The sequence below is a fragment of the Eleutherodactylus coqui genome, unplaced genomic scaffold (assembly GCF_035609145.1).
Source record: "Eleutherodactylus coqui strain aEleCoq1 unplaced genomic scaffold, aEleCoq1.hap1 HAP1_SCAFFOLD_26, whole genome shotgun sequence".
Taxonomy (NCBI): Eukaryota; Metazoa; Chordata; class Amphibia; order Anura; family Eleutherodactylidae; genus Eleutherodactylus; species Eleutherodactylus coqui.
In genome coordinates, this window is record NW_027101742.1 from 1,009,081 (window position 1) to 1,033,494 (window position 24,414).

Consider the following 24,414-nt stretch of genomic DNA (forward strand, 5'->3'; position numbering starts at 1 on the left):
TATTACAAATGACACATAGTTACTTGGGGGTTCGACTATAGATTTTACATTAGTGCCCAATAGCTTCAATTTATGCCCTTGTGTATAGGAATTTGGTAGAGATGAGCAAACTTTTGCAAAGTTCAATTCGGTTCAAATTAGTTTGAACCAAAGATTCATCAATATTAATCCTGGCAAACAATGGTAGTTCTCCTCTGGCTCAGCGGTTTGCGCTGCTGCTGTGTTGTGGTCTTAGGTTCAAATCTGACAAGATCTGCATGGAGTTTGTATGTTTTCCCTGTGTTACATAACAATCGTGTCATGGCTGATGTGAATGTAATACAAACCACACCCAGGGCGAACGCAAAAGAGACTGGAGGGAAAGGACTGGGACAAGGGAACATGCATACATAACAAAGTGAGCTGCAAACGGGATTTGCAAGCAGACATTCAACAACAACTGACAAACACTAAAATGCTTACCTAGAATACCAATGCATAGGCAGATGGAAGAACTAAAGCATGTACGAGGCATTGGTTCATATTTTCGCCAAGATACTTAAGCTCACAAGCCCACGACAAGGGTTTTCGTTGTCTTGTGAGTCCTTACTCTAATATGAAAACTCAAACCCCATGGAGTCCTACCAGCAAGCTGGGCGATCGTCCCAATAGGGACGGCCCCATGCTGAAACCTAGGGGCTTGGCTCGCTATAGATGGTAAAAGGCATACAAGCAGAATAGGACACTGTTCACACCAACAGGCAAGAGAATCCCACCCAGAACCTCATGCCTGCAGCAACACCAAGCAACACATGCATGACTCCATATACCGGGGTTCAGGGAGGGAAGGAGGATTAAGATAAATGACTAGCACACTCTGGCAAGAGCGGCCAGCATTTATGTGCAGCAGACCGGTTCTGACTGCAGCACTACACACCCAGTCAGCTCAATCATTCCATACCTGTGGAAGTGTGCTCCTGGAAACCCATAGAACTACAGGTCCCAGGAGCACAATGTGACAAATCACCATTATAGAACTACCTACAATGTTGCCCTTTCTCAGATTTGAACCTAGGACACTAGCGCAAGGCAAAAGTACTAACCACTAAGCCACCATGCTTCTTCTAGCTCCTTCTTCTGAATGAATGTATGCACTATATAAAGGTGATTATTATGGAGAAAAAACCCACACAAACACAGGGAGGACATACAACCTCCAAGCAGAAGTTGCCATTGGTCTGATTTAAACCTAGGACCCTAGTGCAGTATGGTGGGTTATAGGTTAGCACTGTTGTCTTGCATTGTTGGGGTTGTAGGTGGAAATCTGACTATGGGTAATATCTGCATGGCTTTAAATAATGGTGATTGCTATGAAAAAAGTCTGTCAATAGACTGTCAGTTGACCGCAGTTTCCTCGTCTCTTCACTGCACCCTTCATAAAGTTCAGTTCAAATGTGGTCACTGGCGGTTCAGATGCCATTCCCTGATTGTCAAGGACAGTGAGAAGTACAAAAGCATGTAAGTGATTATTATGGCTGATACTCATGAGCCAATGTATCACACAGTGTTATGGAGACACGTTGACCAGCACACTTAGAGGCCTTACGCACCCACATGGAAAAACAATTTTGGTAAAATTGGTACATTTTTCCAATTTTGTTTAACAAAACTACCCAACCATGAGGAGTTCCGGCTGTAAACGTTTCTAAGCTTTTTTTTTAACTATAATTCTACTTTTAATACTGAGACAAAAAATTTACAGCTGACTGTATATATTTTTAAGGCAAAATTGTTCACGTTTCCAGATTTTGGAATACTGTAGCACTAAACTATGAGTTGAAAATCAAGTCAGATCTCAAAGTTTGTTTAATAGAAGACATGCAGGTAGCAACCTTTGCTCAATTTCGCCATTACAGAGAATGTTTTCTATCATATAAAGAGGGAAATGGCCTCTAATATTACCGATAATGCGTCTTAAGTGGACTTTTAGCAGGCGGCATTTTCAGAAGGAAATTGCAAGGATATTATATTGCACTAAGAATAACATCCGTGTCTACAAATGCAGCATTTGCATGTTAAAGGAATTAGAGCCATAAAGCAGGACGGTTCATTAGGAAAAGCCACATAAGCGTAAATGCTAATATTAGGTACATGGATATGGGGGGGATCTGGTTTACTCCTACACTACAACTCATAAATATATGCAGGATAGATTTTACAGTAAGACTTTAAAGGGAATATCTCTGGTATTTAATTTTCTTTTCATGTTTTAGATATTCTGTAATACTATATATATATAAATAAAGTTGGTTCCTTTTCTTAAATGCTGTAGAAATGGTTTTCTCATATTTAAAACCTTTCTTGCCAACTGGTATATTGGAGATACAATTCTTCTTCCTGTAATGTTGATATAGACAGTTTACCAAGGTGTGCGTGCTTTATGGCAGCTGCAGTGAATGGGATCTAACTAAGAGTGAAATGTCAAGAACTATGTAGAGCCTTGTGTGGTGAGCTTTAAGGTAGCAGGATGCAGTTCTAAGCTCTCGCTCACGACCTGAAGGTTCAGGTAGCCGACTCATGGTTGACTTAGCCTTCCATCCTTCTGATTTCAGTAAAATGAGTACCCAGCTTGTTGGGGGGTAAAGATGACTGGGGAAGGCAATGGCAAAACAGTCTGCCAAAAAAACCTCATGATGTGATGTCACCCTAGGAGTCAGTCATGACTCGGTGCTTGCACCAGGGGACTTTACCTTACATTTAGCCCCCATGAAGGGATAGAGTACAGCCCACTCCCTCAAAGAACATAGTAGTGCAATAAAGCTTTTAAATTATTTGCCTTTTTAATGATAACGAGATGACTTGCCCCATGCTGCCCCAATCTATACAACAAAGCTAACCGGTGAGCTTCAGAGAACATGCAGCATCAGAATATTATTTTGTAGTCTGCAAACTGTCCATAAAGAAATGTTTTACCTGTTGGGGGATAATCCAGCATTGTTTTTTTAGCATTTCTCTGCCACTCAGCACTGAACATTTGCCCATTAACAAAGTGAACAACCTCACTTGTTTTTCCAAATTTCAAGACGTGTATGAGGTAAATCACGTTTTATTTTTACATCTTTCCATGACTATAAAAATGAAAAATGCCACCTATAAATATATACCACAAAAAGAAAGCCCTATCTGAAAAAACTCTGCAAACTTCACATTGATACATGAAAGACATACAAAGTTATATTGCATTACATATGGGCATGGCAGGACTATGAAAAATGCTCTGATTATAATGTTAATAGGGTTTAAAATACCTGCAGTATTTAGGGGTTAAAGGTCTTAACAGCTCTCTGCTTTGGCTCATGAAGTGGGGTCCCAAGTGGACATATAGATGTGGGTTACCCACTGGGATGACCCCTTTAGTAGGGCATAGGAGAAGTAGCATCCTACACCAGGCAATTGCTTTAATGTCCCTAAACATCAGCAATCAGTAGTTTAGAAAACTCCTAAGCATCCACTGTTCTACTGATGTGGTTTCACATTATGCCTATTCCAAAGTATGGCTAACAATGTAACACATGGTTTGGAAAAGTCCTAAACAGTTGGGTCTGGAGTTGGAGTATTCACTTTCTACTCTGGCTAATAGATAGAATAGAGCTTAGAGATGTCATGTGGCCCCTCATGACATTTCTATGCCCTTATAGAGTATATAAACATGGGTTGACTTATTTGCACACCCATTTATGTATAGTCTCAACATTTTCCTTATAGAAGCTAAAAACTACCGTACTGTCCATAGCAATGCAGAACAATAAAAGCTCTAATGTTCTTTTTACATTGACGGACAAATAAATGTATGAAACAAAACAGCGCCCCCTAATGAAAACAACAAGAAAATGTGCAGGAACAGACTCACTGGTGTAGTGGGGTCACCCCTGCGGAGTGCACCACAATACCTGTGTCAGGGCTCAAGCCCACAACCTCTTGCACTATAGTCAGCAGCTCTCTCCACTAGGCCATCCAGGCCTTAGAGAGCTCCTCTGCTAAAGCATAGCAATGATCCCATGTTCCCAGGACTGTTCCCCTGTTCTAGCTCTACCCAGTTCCCAACTAACTATAAAAGCCTGACCCCTCAAGTGCGTGATTATTGTGCTTCACAAGCCTTGATCTAGCTCCACTGCTGCCTGCTCCTCTGCTATCTAAACTGGGACCTCCTAATACCGACCTCTGGCTTCCCTTCTGACAACACCACCCACCTCCTCCATTTGTAGCACAACAGGAGACCTCCTGGTACCGACTTCTGACATACAGCTATCAGAGTGTGTGTATGTGTACATATACAATGTAGTGCATATGTACAGCTTGCTAATATTTGGTATTTTCACATTTTTAAATTTTGTCCCCAGGACCAGATCTAGGGCACCACAGCCGTGAGTTGGGTGTTTATTTTCTCGTGTATAAATACATACATACATATAAAATTTACAACTGGATGTTACCGTTCCGTATGTCCCACAAAGTCTGACATAGACATGCAGTAAGGCAGATGCATATTTCTATAGGAACACTACTAGTGGCAATTGAATATTGTAATGTCCAGTTTTCTGCACAATCTTTAAAAGTCTTATATATCTTTCAGATGCAGACTTGTCATCTGGTACTGAATGGGGAGGTGTGTGCCGCACTGCTGCCAACGAATAAATAGCAAACAGGTTTTATTGTGTCCCCTTCAGTGGAACTTTATGAAGCCAGATTTAATAGGACCGTGTCACTGGACCGTCAGTGTAAATATTTCTACAACTATTTCCATATGTTTAGTGTCACAAGACTACTTCTTTTCATAACTTGAAAATAAAAAGATATTTGTCAGTTGGTTTTAAATGGAATGCAACCTCTTATTTTTGTTTTACTAATTAAAGACATGCACTGAGATAACCTCTATTGTAATCTGATCAAGGTTGCAGATTTTATATTTTATTACTCAGTTTTCCTTACATTATGAGGACAGCCATTTTATCTGAGCTACGAGAAGTGGGATTTGCTTTAGAGCAGGCATCTGGTATAAGAAACCTTATTAAAGAGGTTACCCGACTTATTTAATTTTGATGCAGAAAGGCTCCATTGTCACCCTTCCTGGCTCCTCACTATGTCCAGTGCCACAGCAGGTGGTCTTCTCTAAAACATTGTATACGGGACATCACAGGCTGCTGCAGTAAATGACATAGCACTGTGATTGATCATTGGCTGCTGCAGCCTGTAAACTATACATCACAATGGCTTGGGAGCCAGGAGAAGTGAGTATAATGGGCTTGTTTGTTGTTTTAACACACGAGAAGCCTGTCTGCATAAAAAATGGATAAGTTTGGCAACACTTTTAACTTGTATACAAAAATGTTGTAGGCATGCTCTGTGACCTGTGCAGAGGTCACTGTACAGGAAGGGGGAAGAGGTAAGCTGTGACCATCACCTGTTGTCTATTATGTGATCCTGTGTTTTCTGCTTCAGCTTTATAATAGAGTTGTTACCTTTCATTGATATCTTGCCTCTCTTGTTAATGAAAAATGAGCTCTAGAAAGCAAAGTGTTAGCCCCTGTGAGTGCTCATGGGCAAGTGTGAACGCGTTCAAGATTTTTTATTACAGATAGTAACATGGAAAATTAAAAAAATACACAAAAACCTGTTTCAAAATATGGTAAATATAAAAAGTTGATTATATTAATACGGCATTTTCTGTTGATATTAGTGAAAACCTGAGATATTTAAAATGAGTTAGGCCACTCTCACACATAGCATTTGCAAAGCACTACGATATTTGATGGCGGCATTATGCTGCAATTTTACCGCCGGTTACTGTGTTCAAAAGCGGTTTTTAACCCACCTCATCATTGTGATGGGTGATGTAATACGTTAAAAAGCTCGAAAACACTGCAAAATAGAGCAGGCAGCGCTTGAAAACGCCACGTTCAAGCACAGGTCTGCGAGGTCCCATTGAAATCAATACACCAAATTACGGGCCAATGTCCATGGGCGGGTTTGCCAACCTTTTGGTCCAGGAAAAAATTGCAGCATGCTCCATTTCAGTGCGGATTCTGCATGAACGGCTTCCATTAAAGTCAATGGAAGCTGTCCGATCTGCGGCCCGTCCGCAATTGAATTGCGGACAGGCCGCGGGTTTTGTGGGTAAGCAGGAGTTTAAATAAGAACTTCCCTGTGCATGTGCTACGGCACGATGGCCAGGGCTTCCACACACATCCGCAGTGAAAAAATGAAGACGCGGACAGGTAAGCAAAAGACCCGCAGTATCCTCAGCCGCGGGCAGGGTCGGATTTCGCTGCGGGCTCCTGCATGCGGAATCCGATCCGCCTGTGGACATGAGGCCTAAGGGAAGAAAAAAATGTGATGGGTGTAGGCGCAGCCAACCGAAATATAAAGTTCAGTACAATACAGGAAGTAAGCTCAGCTCAAGTTTATATTTCGGTCAGCTGCGCCTACACCCATCACATTTTTTTCTTCACTAATCCATCAGAATAGTCTCACCTATCAGTGCGACTATCAATGGATTGGCTGCACCCGAACAACCAGGTCTTTTCCACGACCCACCATCCTAACAAGAGAGAGGAATCACATCTTCCGCACATTCCTCTACCTATAATTTTTCCGAATCACTCACCCCTTCAGGCAGCTCCACCACTATTTTTGTTATTTTCACCTTTCTACTCATATACCAAAATAACACCTGGCTGTTTGACCGCTAGCTAACACAATATCAGGTCTCTCTAGCCACCGGCCTAAGGCCCAACTTTACAGTTCATTGTTGATATCCTTCACAGTTTCAGCACAGGGGGTGTCCATCCCGTCATGCTGCTTGACTGGCCATGTCTGTCTCTTTCAAACCGCCAGAGCAGACTATCAGTCCAGGCTTCATGCTACTGTCACCGCCACAGTATACACATTATGCACAGTCCATCCTTCCATTTTCATATAAGGAGTCATCTCAGGGGCGTCTTTCCCTGTCGAGATTTATACGCCCTCCTCTGGGATCTAGCATGCCCTCATCCCAGAGAGAACAGTCTCTTCCAGCTTTGAGGAGCACTCAAGAGCGGTGAGTGTGGAAGGGATCAAAACTTTTTTTCCCCTTCCTGCCATACCCACATCAAATTGGCAGAATGACCGCTTTGGAGCCCCCTGCTGGTCACTCTGCTAACTGTGCTGTCTCACTATGTATTCATCTATTGCGGCAGAGCTTTCCCTAATGTAACATCCATACAAGGACTACAATTCTGAGAAAAATGAACCTCTGTTTAGTTAACCTCCTATATCTGTCTCCTAGTTCAGTTATTACAGTACCATCCTAGTATTAGTTCTTGGACTATAACCTTGAGCAATAACCTTTGTTACCATATAACCACAATTCCCTTTCACTTTCTCTTTGTTTTAGTAACCATAGTTGCCATTCACTTGCTCAATGCATTCCAACAATCCCTATACTTAGATTGTCTTATCAGGAGCATACAAACTAAAAGTGGATAGAGAAAATAACAAATGTGTGCTCAGCTTTAATGGTAGGCTGGTGCCAGAGAGAGAATAGAATGCTAACCTAGAAGGTGAGTGAGGAGACTTATAAGGCCATCCATGCTCCTCTGGGTAATATATGCAAATAATGAAGATGGAACAATACCTCTGCAGTGCCACCTATTGCTTGACCTTATAAGTCTCCTCACTCACCTTCTAGGTGCTACCCTTAGGGAGGGATGATACCCTCCCAACCCACACCACAGGCCTCTTACTAGCCAAGCCAGAAACTTACTGCACACTTATGAGGCGCAAAAACCCTGAAACAGCTGTCTGTGTATGGATTATGGCTTGGGTTTCAATTCCCAATCAGCGTTACAAAGACTTGTATAAAGGATTGGACATTAATTTGCAGGAATGCTGCCATCCAATAGGTGGCGCTGCAGAGATATTGTTCCGTCCTCCTTATTTGCATATATTTCCCAGAGGAGCATGGAGGGCTTTATAAGTCTCCTTACTCACCTTCTATGTGCTCTCCTTAAGGAGTGGTGAGGCTACCCCTCTCTAGTGCAACTGACATTACTGCAGCTACATGTATACTGATAAGTTTGTCAATGTTATTAGACCAGTTGAATCCAAAGCTTTCCCTTGCATTTATGTGGATGACTTCCTTCTAGCGCCTCATTCCTATTTAGCTACACTCATAGACATGGGAAAGCAAAGCATTTTGCAAGTATTCTTTAAAAGTAACACAGTTTATAAAGCTAAGAAAAGACATGCAAGAATATTGTAACCTGAGGGATCACTGTAATTAAAATTATTTTTCCAGATGCCATAAAACTGTGATTGATACATGGAAATTACTCTTTTTGTGTTTACCTAATGTAATATGGATATAGGAGACAAAGGAAATATTAATTCAGCAATATTTTTTACTTTGGCATGGCTGTCAACCATTAGTGAGACTCGGGGGAGGGGGGGGGGGTCCCAGTAGAAAAGTTAGTGAAGCCCTATTTCACATAGCTGTACAGTTGACTAGGCATTCTCCAAAACTGGATACTTGCATGGATTCCGGTCTCTTTATTCTGGTTATTTAGGTCTTAGATAAATGGGGGCAGAATTCATCTCAATATTCGAAAAATTAAGACAAAGCAGCACACATAATTGTCTTTGCCTTATCATGAATGACCCTGATATTTCCGCACGCAGATACACTTCAAGATAAAATAGTACAGGGTGGAGGATACATGAAGTAAAATAATACAAACACAGGTAGGGCAGCTTCAGATGAACAGCACTGGGCACAGACAGATTTTCTATATATGGTGTGTAAATGCCATGAATATTTCCATTCATGCTGCAGATAAAGGAGGGGCTCTATACAAGACAACGATCACCCAAAAAATTGCCCAAACAAGTAATTTTCAGTGATAGCTGACCGTATAAACACAGGAACTGATAGGGTATCGAACAAAAAAAAGTGCTCATTAGCTTCTAGTCGCTTCATTTCAGCTCACGGAAAACAAAGTGACTAGCTAATAACTCTAACTCAGTGTAAACAGGCAGTCGTTCATCTTTGAACAACTGCCCATTCGCAGTGAATGGATGTGGATGGCCAGAAGAGATTTCTGGTGCACTCCTCTTCCATTCGCACAACGACTATCAATCCTGTGTGATAGTCATTGGGAACACTGTTGAGCGCTCCAACACCCAACAGTGATTCCATGGAAAGTAACTAGAGATGAGCGAGCATACTCGATAAGGCAAACTACTCGAGCGAGTATTGCCTAATTTGAGTACCTGCTCGCTCGTCTCTAAAGATTCGGCTGTCGGCGCGAGGAGAGGTGAGTTGCGGCGGTGAGCAGGAGGGAGCGGGGAGGAGAGAGGGAGAGAGAGATCTCCCCTCCGTTCCTCACCGCTCTCCCCCGCCACTCCCTGCCCCCTGCCGGCACCCAAATCTTTAGAGACGAGCGGGCAGGTACTCGAATAAGGCACTACTCGCTCGAGTAGTTTGCCTTATCGAGTATGCTCGCTCATCTCTAAAAGTAAGCCAATGAAAGTACAAATAACACTAGCATGAGAAAAAACACCCTACGAGGAAAAAAGGGGCAATCGGATGCCAACTGAAAAGAGCTGGATTTATGTACTATGACGCTCAACTATACAATTTAAAATGTCATTTGTTTTATAGTTTAGTGGTTAGAATTTGTAGTTTTTTCATTATTTGGGGAAATGTTGTTGTACATGGGTGTTGTCTAAAGCTGAATTTTAAGGTCTGGTCTGGAGTTACATCTTAAATGCTATAATCATTGGCAAGAGATGTTTTAATGACTACTGTCCGAAGAGAAATGTTATATCCGGCAGCCAATTGGTTAGGCACAAGCCTGCCAACATTTGTTACCTAATCTAATTTACCAATAATGGCAGTCAGACTGGATTAATTTCCTAACACCAGCTTCATTTTTTCAAATCTGAGTCACTTTATATGGTAATAACTTTGGAATGCTTTTAGATATCCAAGGCATACTGAAATTATTATTTTTAGCGAACACGTTGCATTTTATGTTAGTGGTAAATTTTGTTAAATATGTTTTGCATTTATTTAATTTTACAAAAATTGGAGACAAATCAGGAAAATATCATTTTTTGTAATTTGAGATTTTCTGCTTGAAAGACATAGTCATAGCAAAAAATAGTCAATAAATATCATTAACTGTGTGCATACTTTATATACTTTATGTTGGCATCATTTTTAAATGTTCTTTTTTTTTTTTTCCGAATGTCATCAGGCTTATAAGTTTTTAGGAGCAATTTTTCCAAAATTTGAAGAACATTTCCAAGGGGCCAATTCAATTTCGAAGTGGTTTTGAGGAGCCTAAATATATTAGAAATCACCCATAAATCTCCCCACTTTAAAAATGCCCCCCTCAAAGTATTCAAAGTTTGTTAATTCTTAAGGTGTTTCACGGGAATTAAAGGGGTTGTCTCGCGAAAGCAAGTGGGGTTCAGCACTTCTGTGTGGCCATACTAGTGCACTTTGTAATATACATCGTGCATTAAATATGAGCCATACAGAAGTTATTCACTTACCTGCTCCGTTGCTAGCGTCCCCGTCTCCATGGCTCCATCTAATTTCGGGGTCTTCTTGCTTTTTTAGACGCGCTTGCGCAGAAGGGTCTTCTCCCTTCTGGTCGGCCCGGGCGGCGTTCTGGCTCTGCCCCCTTCTACGCGTCATCGCGTAGCTCCGCCCCGTCAGTGTGCCGATTCCAGCTAATCAGGAGACTGGAATCAGCAATGGACCGCACAGAGCCCACGGTGCACCATGGGAGAAGACCCGCGGTGCATCGTGGGTGAAGATCCCGGCGGCCATCTTGGAGAAGAAGAAGGAAGAAGTCGCAGAGTGGGGATTCGGGTAAGTAATATTTTTTATTTTTATTTTAACACATCCCTTGGGTTTGTCCTGCGCCGAACGGGGGGCCTATGCAAAAAAAAAAAACAGTTTCGGTGCGAGACAACCCCTTTAAGGCGAAGTGGAGAAGAAATTTAAGCATTTCATTTTTTTTGCAGACTTTCAATTTTTAACCATCTTTTGTAACAAAGCAGGAGGCAACAGAGAAGCAAAATGGAATACTTATTACACTAATTCTGCAGTTGTTAGAAACATCCCACATGTGTTCCCAGTGTACAACATGACTCAAATACAGGCCGAGTCAGAAATGAAGAAACACTTTGTGTATTTTAGCACATTTTCCAGGCTCTATTTCAGGTTTGCAAAGGCCTTGAATTGCCAAAACATAAAAATCCCCCCTCAAAAGACCTTTGGAAACTATACCCCTAAAGGAATTCATGTAGGGGTGTAGTGAGAGTTTTGATCTTCCGGGTGTGTGGCGGTAGTCGTTAACATTTGGCCATGAAAATTAAAAATTAAAGTTTTTCTAATAATTCATAGATGTTACCCCAATTTTCACATTTTCACAAGGGGCAATAAGAAAAAAAGCAAAGCTGATGGTACCCATAACAGCAGCAACCCACCCGCAAAGTGACTCCATTTTGGAAACTAGACTCCTCAAGGAATTCATCAAGGTGGTAGTGGGCATTTTGATCCTACAGGTGTTTTTGAATTCTGGTAACATTGGCCCATAAAAATGAGAAAAATTAGAATTTTTTGCAAAAAATATGCATGCTAAACCCCAAGCTTTTTATTTTCACGGGCGGGGGATAGGAGAAAGAGTACCACAAAATTTAAAACCCAATTTCTCTCAAATACGGCTGAAGTAATAAAAACTCACTCTAGAGTGATAAAAATATCACCCCATTCTTTGATTGGTTGCTACCATCCTGTGTATTGGTGACATCAGTCATAAGGCATCCCATGTGACCTGAATCAAACAATAGACACTCTCACTGTAGAGTGACAGAAATGCCACCACTTACGTCAAATGCCTCCTGTGTAATTGTAATCTCTGTGGCAGAGCATCCCATATGAGCTGGATCGAACATACAGTGCTCACATGGTTAGATGTGACGTGCCATGACGCTCCAGATCACATGATCACACACCCAAAATTTACTCTGACAGCCGCACAAGTATGCCACACCTTCTTGTTGGAACTGTCCTGCTATCTAGAGTCTTGGCTACCACAGCAAGCGAAAACTACCTATCCAATGTAATGTAACACAGGGCATTCCTAAATAAAGAAGAACCATCCACATATCTATTTAGATTCTGAAGGTCACTACATGCTATACAAAGCATATCATATCGACTAACACCCACTAATAAGCTGAGTATACACATAAGTTGATGTTTTTTATCTTTTTATATATATTTTTTTTCAGCAACTATAGGAAATAGGGAGCATGATTTAGGAGATGGAGAAGAGGCAGGGGTCAGCCCTAAGATGGTGTATAAAAGGCACCATGTTTGTACATGTGCTATGCCTGTATTTGTCTTGTATCTTTTGGCTTGACAATAGCCCTGTATGGCCAAAAAGGAAAATTGATTTTTGAAAGAAGAGATGACAAAAATTACTTTTAATTTCCTAAATGACTGTGATTCCTTAGATCATTCATGCCAAACACAAGGCCCGCTGGCTGAATCCAGCCCGCTATCTCATTTTATGTGGCCTGCCGGCTGTGCAGCAACCTGCCGGGCGACCCACTCATACAGCCTGCAGCAGCCCGGGTCCAGTAAGTATACGCCGAGACCGTAATACTGTCGGGCTAAGGGCAGACAGTTCATCTCTGCTAAACTGCCTCCTCCTTTCCACCCCCTCATTGGCTCTTGGTAAGAAGAGGTGACGGGGCTGGACCTAGTGTGCTAAGATCCTACCCCCTCACCACCCCTTGTCAGCTGCCAGCAATTGGAGGGGGCGGAGCGGGAGCTTAGTAACTTAGTAAGCGGGATCTGACCTGGTGCCCGGCAGGCAACCTCAGCGTACTTTTATAGTGTCTTCTCTTCTCTGCTGCGGATGTGCGTAGTAGAGATGATGCTGCGCCGTCGCTATGGTGATGACGTGACTCCCGCGACCATTCTGCAATGATGATTGCAGAATGGCCGCAGGACAGACAGCTTCCATTGACTTCAATGGAAGCCATCCATGCGTAGCCCACACAAAATCGAGGCATGTGACAAAATCACGACAATACGCTTGTGGGCAGAAAATCACGTATTGTCATAGCATGCTGTGGGCTGGATTTGCTGCAGAATCTGCAGGCGGATGCCCGCTCTGGATTTCCCAATGCAAATCCGCGCATGTGCAGGCAGTCTAAATCGGTCGGCCGTAAAAACGGGGCCGATATACGCCTGTGTGAAAGAGCCCTGAGTGAGTAGAATGCCTGTTGGGATGCTGGCCAGCCAGAGGCCAATAGGGTAGGGGGGGGGCACTATTATTACTTGGGACTACTATGGAGGTCACTTTTTACTACTGTGGACAATATACGGGATACAATTACTACTGGACCCACCATGGGGGGCACTATTCCTACTGGGGCCACCGATATAGGGGATACTTACTAAAGAGGCCACTATGGGGGTTACTATTACTACTGGGGCCACTATGGGACAACTATGACTACTGGGGCCATTATGGGGATCACTATTATTACTGGGCCACTATGGGAGTTACTTACTACTGGAGCCACTATGGGTGACCCTATTACCACTGGGGCCACTATGCGGGAGCCTATTACCACTCGGGCCACTATGGGGTTCCATATTACTATACAGTCTTACTATTAGAAGCGGCCCTTTGAAGCCAACCATAAGGGCTGATGTGGCCCTCAGTGAAAATGAGTTTGACACCCCTGCCTTAGATCCTCGTGAATTTATTTTCATATTGTGCCATGAAAAGGAAAAATTGCAATTTTTCTATTAAGAGATACATTTAGCTCCAATTTTCTTTCAAGATGGGCAAAAGGATTTTTTTTAAAACACAATTTGCAAAAATCTAATTTCTCTTCTTCTAAACACTCAAGGACAACAATACACTTCATAGATTTTCTTCAGTCTCGATTCTGCCAGTTCTTCTTTCTTCCTCTCTGATCACAAGTCCTTTCCTTTTCTATCAAGTGTTCTTGTCTACCTAAGGACACTCCTATCTATCCGACATGCAGAAATCTTATGGGATGGTTAATATCCAGAAATTTACAATCATCACTATCCCTGATCTCTTCCTTCTCCAGCCCTAATCTGTCTGCTGATCACTACAATAAACTGTCAGAAATGTACTGGATGAAGTAGTGGCTCCCACGCGCCAACCTTCCTGATGCAGACCATGGCAGCCCTGGCTCACGCCTCAAACATGTTTTCTTCACAAGTTCTGTAGATGTTCTGAATGCCTGGGTAGAAAACCACACATTTCTACAGATTTCCTCCATTACAAATTCATGCTCAGGGCTCAGTCAGACAAGCGGAGGTCCGCGCATATTTCCGCGCAGAAAATCCGCACCTGCCAAAGATAGAACATATTGGTGGCAATGGACGTGGTCATGCGGATTTTTTCCTACACATGCGGTGCGTTTTTTTACCATGTGGAAATACGCGCGTATCTCCGCTCGTCTGACTGAGCCCTCAGAATGTACAACTTCGTTCTTCACCATGCCAAGCCTGCCTACTTCATCAATCTCATCTCATCCCTATCCAATAACCCAAATTGAATCTTTGACACATTTCACTTTTCCCTCAGACCTAAAGTACCATCTTCCCTGACGGATCTTAGTGCTGAAGATTTGACCCCTTATTTCAAAGAGAAAATTGACAACATCCATCAGAAAACAGTCTCCCATTCTTTGAGAAGCTTTGAGTCCCTAGTGCACTTGCTCTAATTCTTTCTCAGCATCTGACCCAACAACAGAATATCCAGGCTCCTGTCTTTTTCTCAGCCTGCTACCTGCATTAGTGACCCTGATCCTCAAGTCAGTCTCCCCAGCACTTCCTCAAGTCAGTCTCCCCAGCACTTCCTCAAGTCAGTCTCCCCAGCACTTCCTCAAGTCTGTCTCCCCAGCTGTCACTCAAGACAATAGTTAACCTCTCTCTTTCTTCTGGTATCTTTCCCTCATCCTTTAAACATGCTATCACATCTCCACTACTGAAAAAACATATCTTGACTCATTCTGAGCTGCCAACTACCAAACTATCTGTAATCTCACCAAACTCCTGGAACCTCTGGTCCACTCTCGCCTAATAAGCTGTCTTTCAGATAACTCTCTTCTTGACCCCTTACAATCTGTTTTTTATACTCTACATTCTACAGAAACCGCTCTTACTAAAGTGTCAAACAATCTCCTGATGGCTAAATCGAATGGTGGCTACACTCTATTGATTTTTCTGAATCTCTCTGCGGCATTTGACACTGTAGATCACCAACTTCTACTCAATATGCTCCACTCTATTAGCCTTAAGAATGCTACTTTTGGCTGGTTTCCTTACTACCTCTCTGACTGCTCATTCGTTGACCTTGACCTTGGTGTTGGGGTTCTTCAGCCCTTATTTGACAAACTGGCAGCAGATTTAGCTTTTGGTGTTATCTCTATGCTGATGGCACTCAATTACCACTTATTACCATGAAATCACACCCTCACTTCTACAGAATGCCAGTGATTGTCCGCTATCTCTAACACCATGTAATCTCTCTAAAACAGAATCTCTCCTTTTCTTCTGTTTGCGCCATAAGGCCCATTTACACCAGCAGATGATCGCTCAAAGATCGCTCAAACGACAGTTTGAATGACAGCTTTAAGCGATCATTTTGCATGAACTATTAAGTAGCTACTCAGCTACTTAAGAAACAAAAAACAGAAGAAGGTGGATCCAGGAAACTACAGGCCTGTGAGCCTAACTTCTATACTGGGAAAGATCTTTGAACAAATTATTAAACAGCATGTCTGCAAGTTCTTGGATAAAAATTGAGTAATTAACCAGAGCCAGCATGGGTTTGTAACAAACAAGTTATGCCAGACTAATCTAATTTCCTTCTATGACAGAATCATCGACTGGGTTGATCAGGGAAATGTGGTGGATATAGTTTTTCTTGACCTTAGTAAAGCATTTGACAAAGTATCTCATACTATACCTATTGAAAAAATGACCAAATATGGGATTGACAAGGCAACTGTTAGGTGGATTTACAACTGGCTGAGTGATCGTACTCAAAGAGTGATCATAAATGGCTGCACATCCAAGTGGAAGAATGTATCAAGTGGGGGACTACAAGGCTTTCTCCTCGGCCCAGTGTTGTTCAACATTTTTATAAATGATCTGGAAAAGGGGATTGATGGGAAACTGATCAAATTTGATGATGACACAAAGCTAGGAGGGATAGCTAACACTAGGGAAGAGAGTATTCAAAAATATCTAGAAAAGCTTGAACAGTGGGTGGCGACTAACAGAATGGTATTTAACAAGGAGAAATGCAAAATCCTACATCTGGGCAAGAAAAATGAAGAAAGCACATACAGAATGAGAGGAATTGGGCTAAGCAGCAGCACATGTGAAAAAGACTTGGGTATACTAATAGCTCATAGACTGAACATGAGTCAACAATGTGATGCAGCAGCCAAAAAGGCAAACATAATTCTGGGATTTATTAAAAAAAACATAGAGTCTAGATCATCTGAGGTAATTATCCCCCTCTACTCTTCCTTAGTCAGACCTCATGAGAAATACTGTGTCCAGTTCTGGGCACCCCACTTTAAAAAAATACATTGATAAACTGGAGCAAGTTCAGAGAAGAGTTACCAAGATGGGGAGCGGTCTGCAAATCATGTCCTATGAGGAACGGTTAAAGGATCTGGGAATGTTAAGTTTGCAAAAAGAAGGCTGAGAGGATACTTAATAGCGGTCTACAAATATCTCAAGGGCTGTCACAGTGCAGAGGGATCAGCCCTATTCTCATTTGCACAAGGAAAGACAAGAAGCAATGGGATGAAACTGAAAGAGAGGAGACACAAATTAGACATTAGAAAAAACTTTCTGACAGTGAGGGTGATCAATCAGTGGAACAGGCTGCCACGGGAGGTGGTGAGTTCTCCTTCAATGGAAGTGTTCAAACAAAGGCTGAACAAATATCGGTCTGGGATGATTTAGTGAATCCTGCACTGAGCATTCCAGGAGTCTATGATACATGTGTAATTATATACATAAGATACTCAAGTTATACCAACATGGTCCATATCACCATATACTGGAAGTGTATAATTAACCCTTTAAGAAGTAGGCTGTTTTGTACCTTTAGGACCAGACACTTTTTAGGGATCATTTTACCCATGTGGTGGCTTAACTGGCGTATTTTTTTCCTTTACCTACCAAAATTTTTTTGCTGCATATTTTAAATATCTTTTTCACTAACTTTTTTTCCAGTTTTTTAGTTTTATTGGGGTAAAAAGCTAAAAAATGATTTTTTTAAACATTTATAGTTCTTTTTTTAAATTAGTTTATTTATGCTGAAATAAAGTATGGAAACAGGTTCCTCTATTTGATTTGGACGTTTTTATATATAATATGTACGGTTTTGGAGTACAGGGCGCTTATAGCGACGGCTTTGGTTGGCGTCGGTTTTGGATCATTTTCTTTCTTATGTATATATTGTGGTTTTATTCTGTAATTTTGTTTTACTTATGTATGTAATAAAGTTTTTATTATCTATGTCCCCCATGATGTCATGAAAGACCTCTGGGGTAATTCACACGTTTTTTGTTGTTTTGTATTTGACACTATCCCACTGTAGCTGAGGCATCCATAGGAGCCCCAGTTACAGGGGAAAACAGCCCCTGCAGTGACAGTAGTCACTGGCAGAGATGGTCAAGGTCTAGTATGACCCTATAGCTCTGCTGTAGCATGGAATCCCTGCGGTCACGTGACCCCCGACTCCCATCGTGGAAGTAACACTTCCACTTTCTAGTACACAGCACTCATTGAGCACTGTGTACTCGGGGAAGCAGAAGGCAGAAAGGGTAGAAAAAAAGAACCTTAAATCCCCGCTGTAATTTTACTATCGGCGGGGCTTTAAGCCCAGGACCAATTGCCATATATTTACCACGCTCGATCCTTAATGAGTTTAAAACCAGCAGTACAAGTCTAATTATATGCAGGAGATACCTAGGTTATACCAGCATGCTCCATATCACTATATACAAGAGATGTGTAACTTATAACAGCTGCACATATATAATTATGTAGAGCAGATACCCAGGTTATTTTATATATAGGGAATTATATACAGACGATACCCAGGTTATACCAGCTCGCTCCATATCACTATATAGAGGAGATGTATAATGTATACCAGCTGTGCAGGCCAGTTGGACTTAACTGTTATAAGTGCTAGAATGATAAAGTCACATAGTAAAAATGAGAACAAATAGTTTGGTCCAATATTAACCCTTAGGAACATTGTGAACAACTGCCTAATGCTCTCCACACTGATAAAGCGAAGCTGAGTTTGCCATTGGACACATTTATCATGACATTTCCATTTGATATCTGTGATGGGAGTGCAGATTAACTTTACTTCCCAAATGCTGCAGCACCAAATATGTCCATAACACATTCAGCACTGCTACATCCCTGCATCTGCTCCTGGGTAAGGATTACATAATCTCTCTCTCTGTGTTCTGGATCTCTTCTCTGTGTACTGAACAGATAGTACTGCAGTTCCTGGAACAGGAGATCACAATGACCTGACAAGCGAACGAAACATTAGCGATCTTACAGTAGCCAGCAGGTGGCAGTGCAGACATCGCACTAGAATTCGCACAGTGCGCCGGTAATAATACATGTGCTCCAACCGGGAGGGAGGATTTGGGAAGGGTAGTGGAATGGGACACTCCTCTCTGTGATGTCACAATCCAGGCATGCCACATTCCCTTCGTATTGTGATCAGACTGGGAGACACTGACCGGCTGAAACTGTCAAAAGTTTTGTAACTCCAGGACTATGGTGTGTGGCTGGCAGCAGCGCCCCTCAGTGTAGCATCAGACGGATCCCACCCGGCTTTCCACTCTGGATTTACTTTCCCATCTCCAGGAATCTGCGATATGTGATCTGAGGGACACACAGCACTTTTTAGTTACTTAGGTGTTGAGATAAGTGGAAGAAGGAAAGATTCCTGCAAGGATCTTGGAGTTTCTTTGAACTTTTCTGCCTGACATCAGGATGAAGATACTTATTTTGGATCTGGGACACCAAGGAGTTTCTTTGCTCCTTTTCACCTTCTTTCTTCTTATGACTTGTGATGCCCAGGATGACAAAATTGGTAAGAACTTTTATGAGCCAGTGTTTTCCTTGTATTCAATGACTTATACTTCAGTTTTACTGCACTTAGGTGACTCTGTCCCTTTAACTACCTGCACTTTAGAACACCTTCACGTGATGGTCTGTATCTTGTGAAGTCAAGGAAGGGGCAATAGGTGACTTGTTCTTGCTTAGATCTGCGCTGAGATCATGAAGAAGTAGGTTAGTCTTAAAAAAAAGGAGAGGATCGCACATAAGAACTAAGGGGGTCTTCACAGGGCGTGTTTCACCTGCAAGTTAGCGATATGGACGGAACTCAATTGTGGTAATTCACATGAGCCATCCCTTTCTTGCAGCGATGAAAAATTGCTGCATGTCCTATTTTTGGGCAGTTGCCTGCAAGGGGGATCTTCATTTACAAAATAACGATTTTTACCATTGAAAAGTATTGAATGCATTTGCGATTTTTTTTCACGTGCGTGAAAATCGCAGGTACACTCATGCTCGCATACAGAATGACAATTTTTACAAGCACTCTTAGGGGTGTAAGTCTTTCTGTGTGAAAACCCATTATTGCACATTGGGGCACATGTGTTGGTGTGTGGCACTCCATGTAGCAGTGGAAGTGCAGCAGAGAAATTGGTGCTTCATGATATTTTTGGGATGTGGTTAGATGGTTGCATGTATTGTCACTCATCAAGCTACAACACCACTTATTACTTTACTCACACGACGGACAGGCTGGATGAGTCGTTGTCACTTTAATTTTATATAATTATATATTAGCATGTCTCGTAATCTGGAATTGTTTGGTGGAATATTGCGCACACATCTGTCACCAGAGAGATCTATTGAAATGAGGTCATTTAATAGATGCCCTAATAACCGTATGAGAAGGGATAGTTTTTGATTTTATTGAATGACCCCTTCAAACTTCAGTTGAAGATGCCTTCAGAAAGTACATGCAGCACATTGTGTCCCATCTTGACCGTTTTTTTAATGGTTAATGCAATCCAGCTAAACTAGATGTCTGACTGTGGAGTTTAAGGGGACTAATTGATGGTTATTATTGCACCCTCCAGTGCACTGTTATTAGAGCATATGATAGATGCCTTCATTTAAAGAAGCATTTCTAGTGGCACATTTCCTTTAAACACTCTTACAATCTGTACACGACCCTTGATTGATACATGTCTCCCAACAACACTGACCATAGACTTATAAGCTGTAGGTCTTATTCTACCTTCTCTCTGTTGTCTCTGATCATAGTGCTTAATCAGTGATCATATCCATAAATACAAGTCCGGATATTTTATTTTGTATGTTCCTTTAATGTTCAGCTGCACAATATTGATGATTATTGAAAAATTAGTCAAAAATTAGTTGTTTGCCCGACAGTTCGTTCCGTGTAAATAAGGCTTAATTGAGTTCATATTGTCCTGTGTATGACCAAGTACGGAGGAAAACAATAGGAAAAAGAGCCAACGCTCGTGCAGGTGGTTGAGTTGGACGAAAAGATAAATGCTTAAATGCCCAATGGTTGACAGCAGCTCACCTGGTTAAGTTGTGCCTATTCGGCACGATTCTAATCAGTGCATGTCACGGTACACATAATCTACTCAGTGGCTTCAACTGATATTTTCCTTAAACTATTCTCCCAACTAGATGGTAGATGTACAAAAACATTAAAAAAAAACATTATTTAACTGGAGCGCTGCCTTTTAGGGACCTCAAGGAATAAAAGTTGCCGAAAACCACAGATTTATCTTCAGAGTTTGTTTATTAATAAACGTACAACACGTTTCGACTGACCGGGAGTCTTCATCAGCCACAATCATTCAGGTTATAACAAAAGTGAATATAGGAGGGTGTGTTGATCCATGCTCCTTCCTTGCTGCACATATATGACATGAGTGGACATGGATGATGAATGTGCTTGTCATAATATCCTTATAAAGTCATTAAACGGGTCACTACATTGTAGTCCCGGCACGTGGTGCAGTTTAATAATGATTGTTGGACAGATGTTTCTCTATTACCTGCCAGATGAGACACTGAAAGGAAGCATCATCTTCAGTGATGTTGGTACTTGGGAGGTGATCATGGCCAATACAGACCCTTAGTGGGGACTTTGTTTTAGGTCGGTGTGACACAATCACAAGACAGACACATTTTAGGACGGCTATTACCACCATAACTCCCAGGCTTTAGTCTCAGGCAGTAAACCAATCTAGTATATATGACCATAAGAGGGACCATAAAATGCAGCCGTATTACAATAATGGCCTTTGAGTTAAGTATCACTGCTTGGTATTTGGTTGTTGGTTTAGTAGCATGCCTTGAAAGCCCCTTGGGTATGATGTATCTGCTGGAGCCTATTCTGTATGTACAGAGTACCAGGAGATGACACCTAGGTGGTCTCTCGGGTAAGCTGCGCGTTCTTCTACATTTTTAATATATTTTGTAAATCTAACAATGCCTTCTGTATACGTCACAGAATAACAGACACATCTTAAGGTGCTTCTAGACAGAATTGTTCCAAAAAATCGCTCAAACTAGCGAAAGTAAACGGTCTAAACGCGAGCCAGCGACGAATCGCTTACTTTTCATTTGCCGTTTATTTTATGCAGGCATAAAAACCTTCATTGGCTCGTTCGTTTCTTGTTCGGGCTCCCTCAATTGCTTATACAGGAACTGAACGCTTCTCGTTTCAACGAGCCAACTATGCATCTACCTGTGTAAACAGGCTGCACAAGTGCGAATGAGCCAGCGGTGACGTCACTCGCTCCAAGGACCCTTAGTAAGGTTATGTCAAAAGTCTTATTACAACATTATCTCAAACTGCTTTATGCATATGGTACAATGTGCTATTTGTAAAGACAATCGTCGTGCATGAGCGCCGTATATTAATGCCATTTTTAAAGGAGACTGGAAAGGGTTACACTGTTTTAGCAAAGCTAAATTATAGAGCAGTAGATCTCCCGTTCCTTGGAGCACGTGAAGACGTTTTCTGGCTGTATTTATCTGCCTACTAGATTTCCTACATTTTAGCTGCTTTATGCAAGTGTGTCATGTATGTATGTCATGTATGTGTGTCATGTATGTGTTTCATGCATGCATGTCATGTATGTATGTCATATATGTGTGTCATGTATGTATGTCATGTATGTATGTCATGTATGTGTTTCATGCATGCATGTCATGTATGTATGTCATATATGTGTGTCATGTATGTATGTCATGTATGTGTTTCATGCATGCATGTCATGTATGTATGTCATATATGTGTGTCATGTATGTATGTCATGTATGTGTGTCATGTATGTATGTCATGTATGTGTGTCATGCATGTAGAGCTCTGATGACACTGGAATATGCAGCTTTGATGGAGTATGGGGAATGCTAAGCCATACATATATTCTATAGTACAGATTTCAAATGACAAAAGCATGGGATGCTATACTGTATGCACATCCTTTAACAGCAGAAGCCTGAAGCACAGAGCTTATATACCTACCCCCTCTAAAAAGAGAGGTTTATACTGCAAACTTTACATATATGTATAAAATAAGTACATTCTAATTCTAAGTCGCCTGTCCTATTATGGATTTCTCTGTTCTTCCACCACCGGTTTATCACGTTATGCTTGTATAATGCCTACTGTCCACGTCCAGACAGCAGGCATTATACAAGAATAACGTGATAAACCGTCATTGTGCGCAAAGTTTAGAATCCAGTATAACTTTCTGCTTAGTAAACTTACCAACTGTAATGATTAATGGGAATTAGTGGGGAGTTTCTTAAAGACATTCATCCGCAGGGACATAGCATGACTCCATGTGAGCTCCAAGTTGTATGGAGCTTTAATTAAACACCTGTCTACAGAGAAATATTATAGCTCGCATCTTAGTTGATTTCCTAAAGAGGCAAAGAGGGGTGAAAGAGTTGCTATATATATATATATATATATATATATATATATATATATATATATATGTATATACATATATATATATATATATATATATACATGCAGATGCAGCAAACGCTAACTTGACAGTTACCACATTACAATGCCTACAGTATACTGCACTGCTGTGAATCCAGTTGCACCAGTCATGTTAACTATTGCCCCATCGGCATGTAAACTTTCTCAGCACTCTAGATATGTGGGGTAAAGTAATGATTAGAGATGAGCGAGCGTACTCGTCCGAGCTTGATACTCGTTGGAGTATTAGGGTACTCGAGATGCTCGTTACTCGAGACGAGCACCACGCGGTGTTCGAGTCACTTCCATTTTCTTCCCAGAAAATATTGCGTTGTTTTCTGGCCAATAGTAACACAGGGAAGGCATTACAACTTCCTCCTGTGAAGTTCCAGCCCTATCCCACCCCCCTGCAGTGAGTGGCTGGGGAGATCAGGTGACACCCGAGTATATAAACTGGGTCCGCCCGCGGCTCGCCACAGATGCACGCTGAGAGACATTAGGGAAAGTGCCGTCCTGCTGTAGCTGCTATAGGGAGAGTGTTAGGCTGTTATCTTCATCTTCAAGAACCCCAACGGTTCTTCTTAGGGCCACATCTGACCGTGTGCAGTACTGTTGAGGCTGCTTTTAGCAGTGTTGCAAATTTTTTTTTTTTTGTATATCGGGCGTGCAGACTATAGCGTCCTCAGTCTGCAGTCATTTTACTGAGTATAGGAGCAGTACTGGTGAGGCAGGGACAGTGGTACAGGGAAAGAGATATACTGGCTATATAGGCAGTGGGCTTTTTCAAAAAAATTGGAAAAAAAAATCTTTGGGCTGCCTATGACCGTGTTCAGTTTACTGCGTGTCTGCTGGGGGTAGTAGTCGCTCATTAATACTCAGCTAGGTGTTACTGCAGCCTTGCGCATAATTTTTTCTGGCTGCACTGTGCTTTCAATAACCACAGTCATTCTCGAACAGGGAAATCCATATACAGGCTATATAGGCAGTGGGCTTTTTCCCAAAAATTGGAAAAAAATACTATATTTGGGCTGCCTGTGACCGTCTTCAGTTTACTGCGTGTGTGCTGGGGGTAGTAGTCGCTCATTATTACCCAGCTAAGCCTGTGACCGTCTACAGTTTACTGCGTGTCTGCTGGGGGTAGTAGTCGCTCATTAATACCCAGCTAAGCGTTACAGCAGGCTTGCGCATAATTGTTTCCTGGCTCTGCTGT

The 24,414-nt window shown here is 41.8% G+C and overlaps 1 protein-coding gene across 1 annotated transcript in view; it reads left to right on the forward strand.

Annotated features, from left to right (window-relative positions):
* Positions 1-18,836: 18,836 nt before the first annotated feature.
* The window catches only part of LOC136590992 (epidermal growth factor receptor-like), a 213,838-nt gene continuing 208,260 nt past the window's right edge, over positions 18,837-24,414 (forward strand). The window contains exon 1 of the mRNA XM_066588457.1: positions 18,837-19,238. Within this exon, the coding sequence (XP_066444554.1) occupies positions 19,139-19,238 (100 nt within the window). The 5' untranslated portion in view covers positions 18,837-19,138. The remainder of the gene's footprint in view (positions 19,239-24,414) is intronic.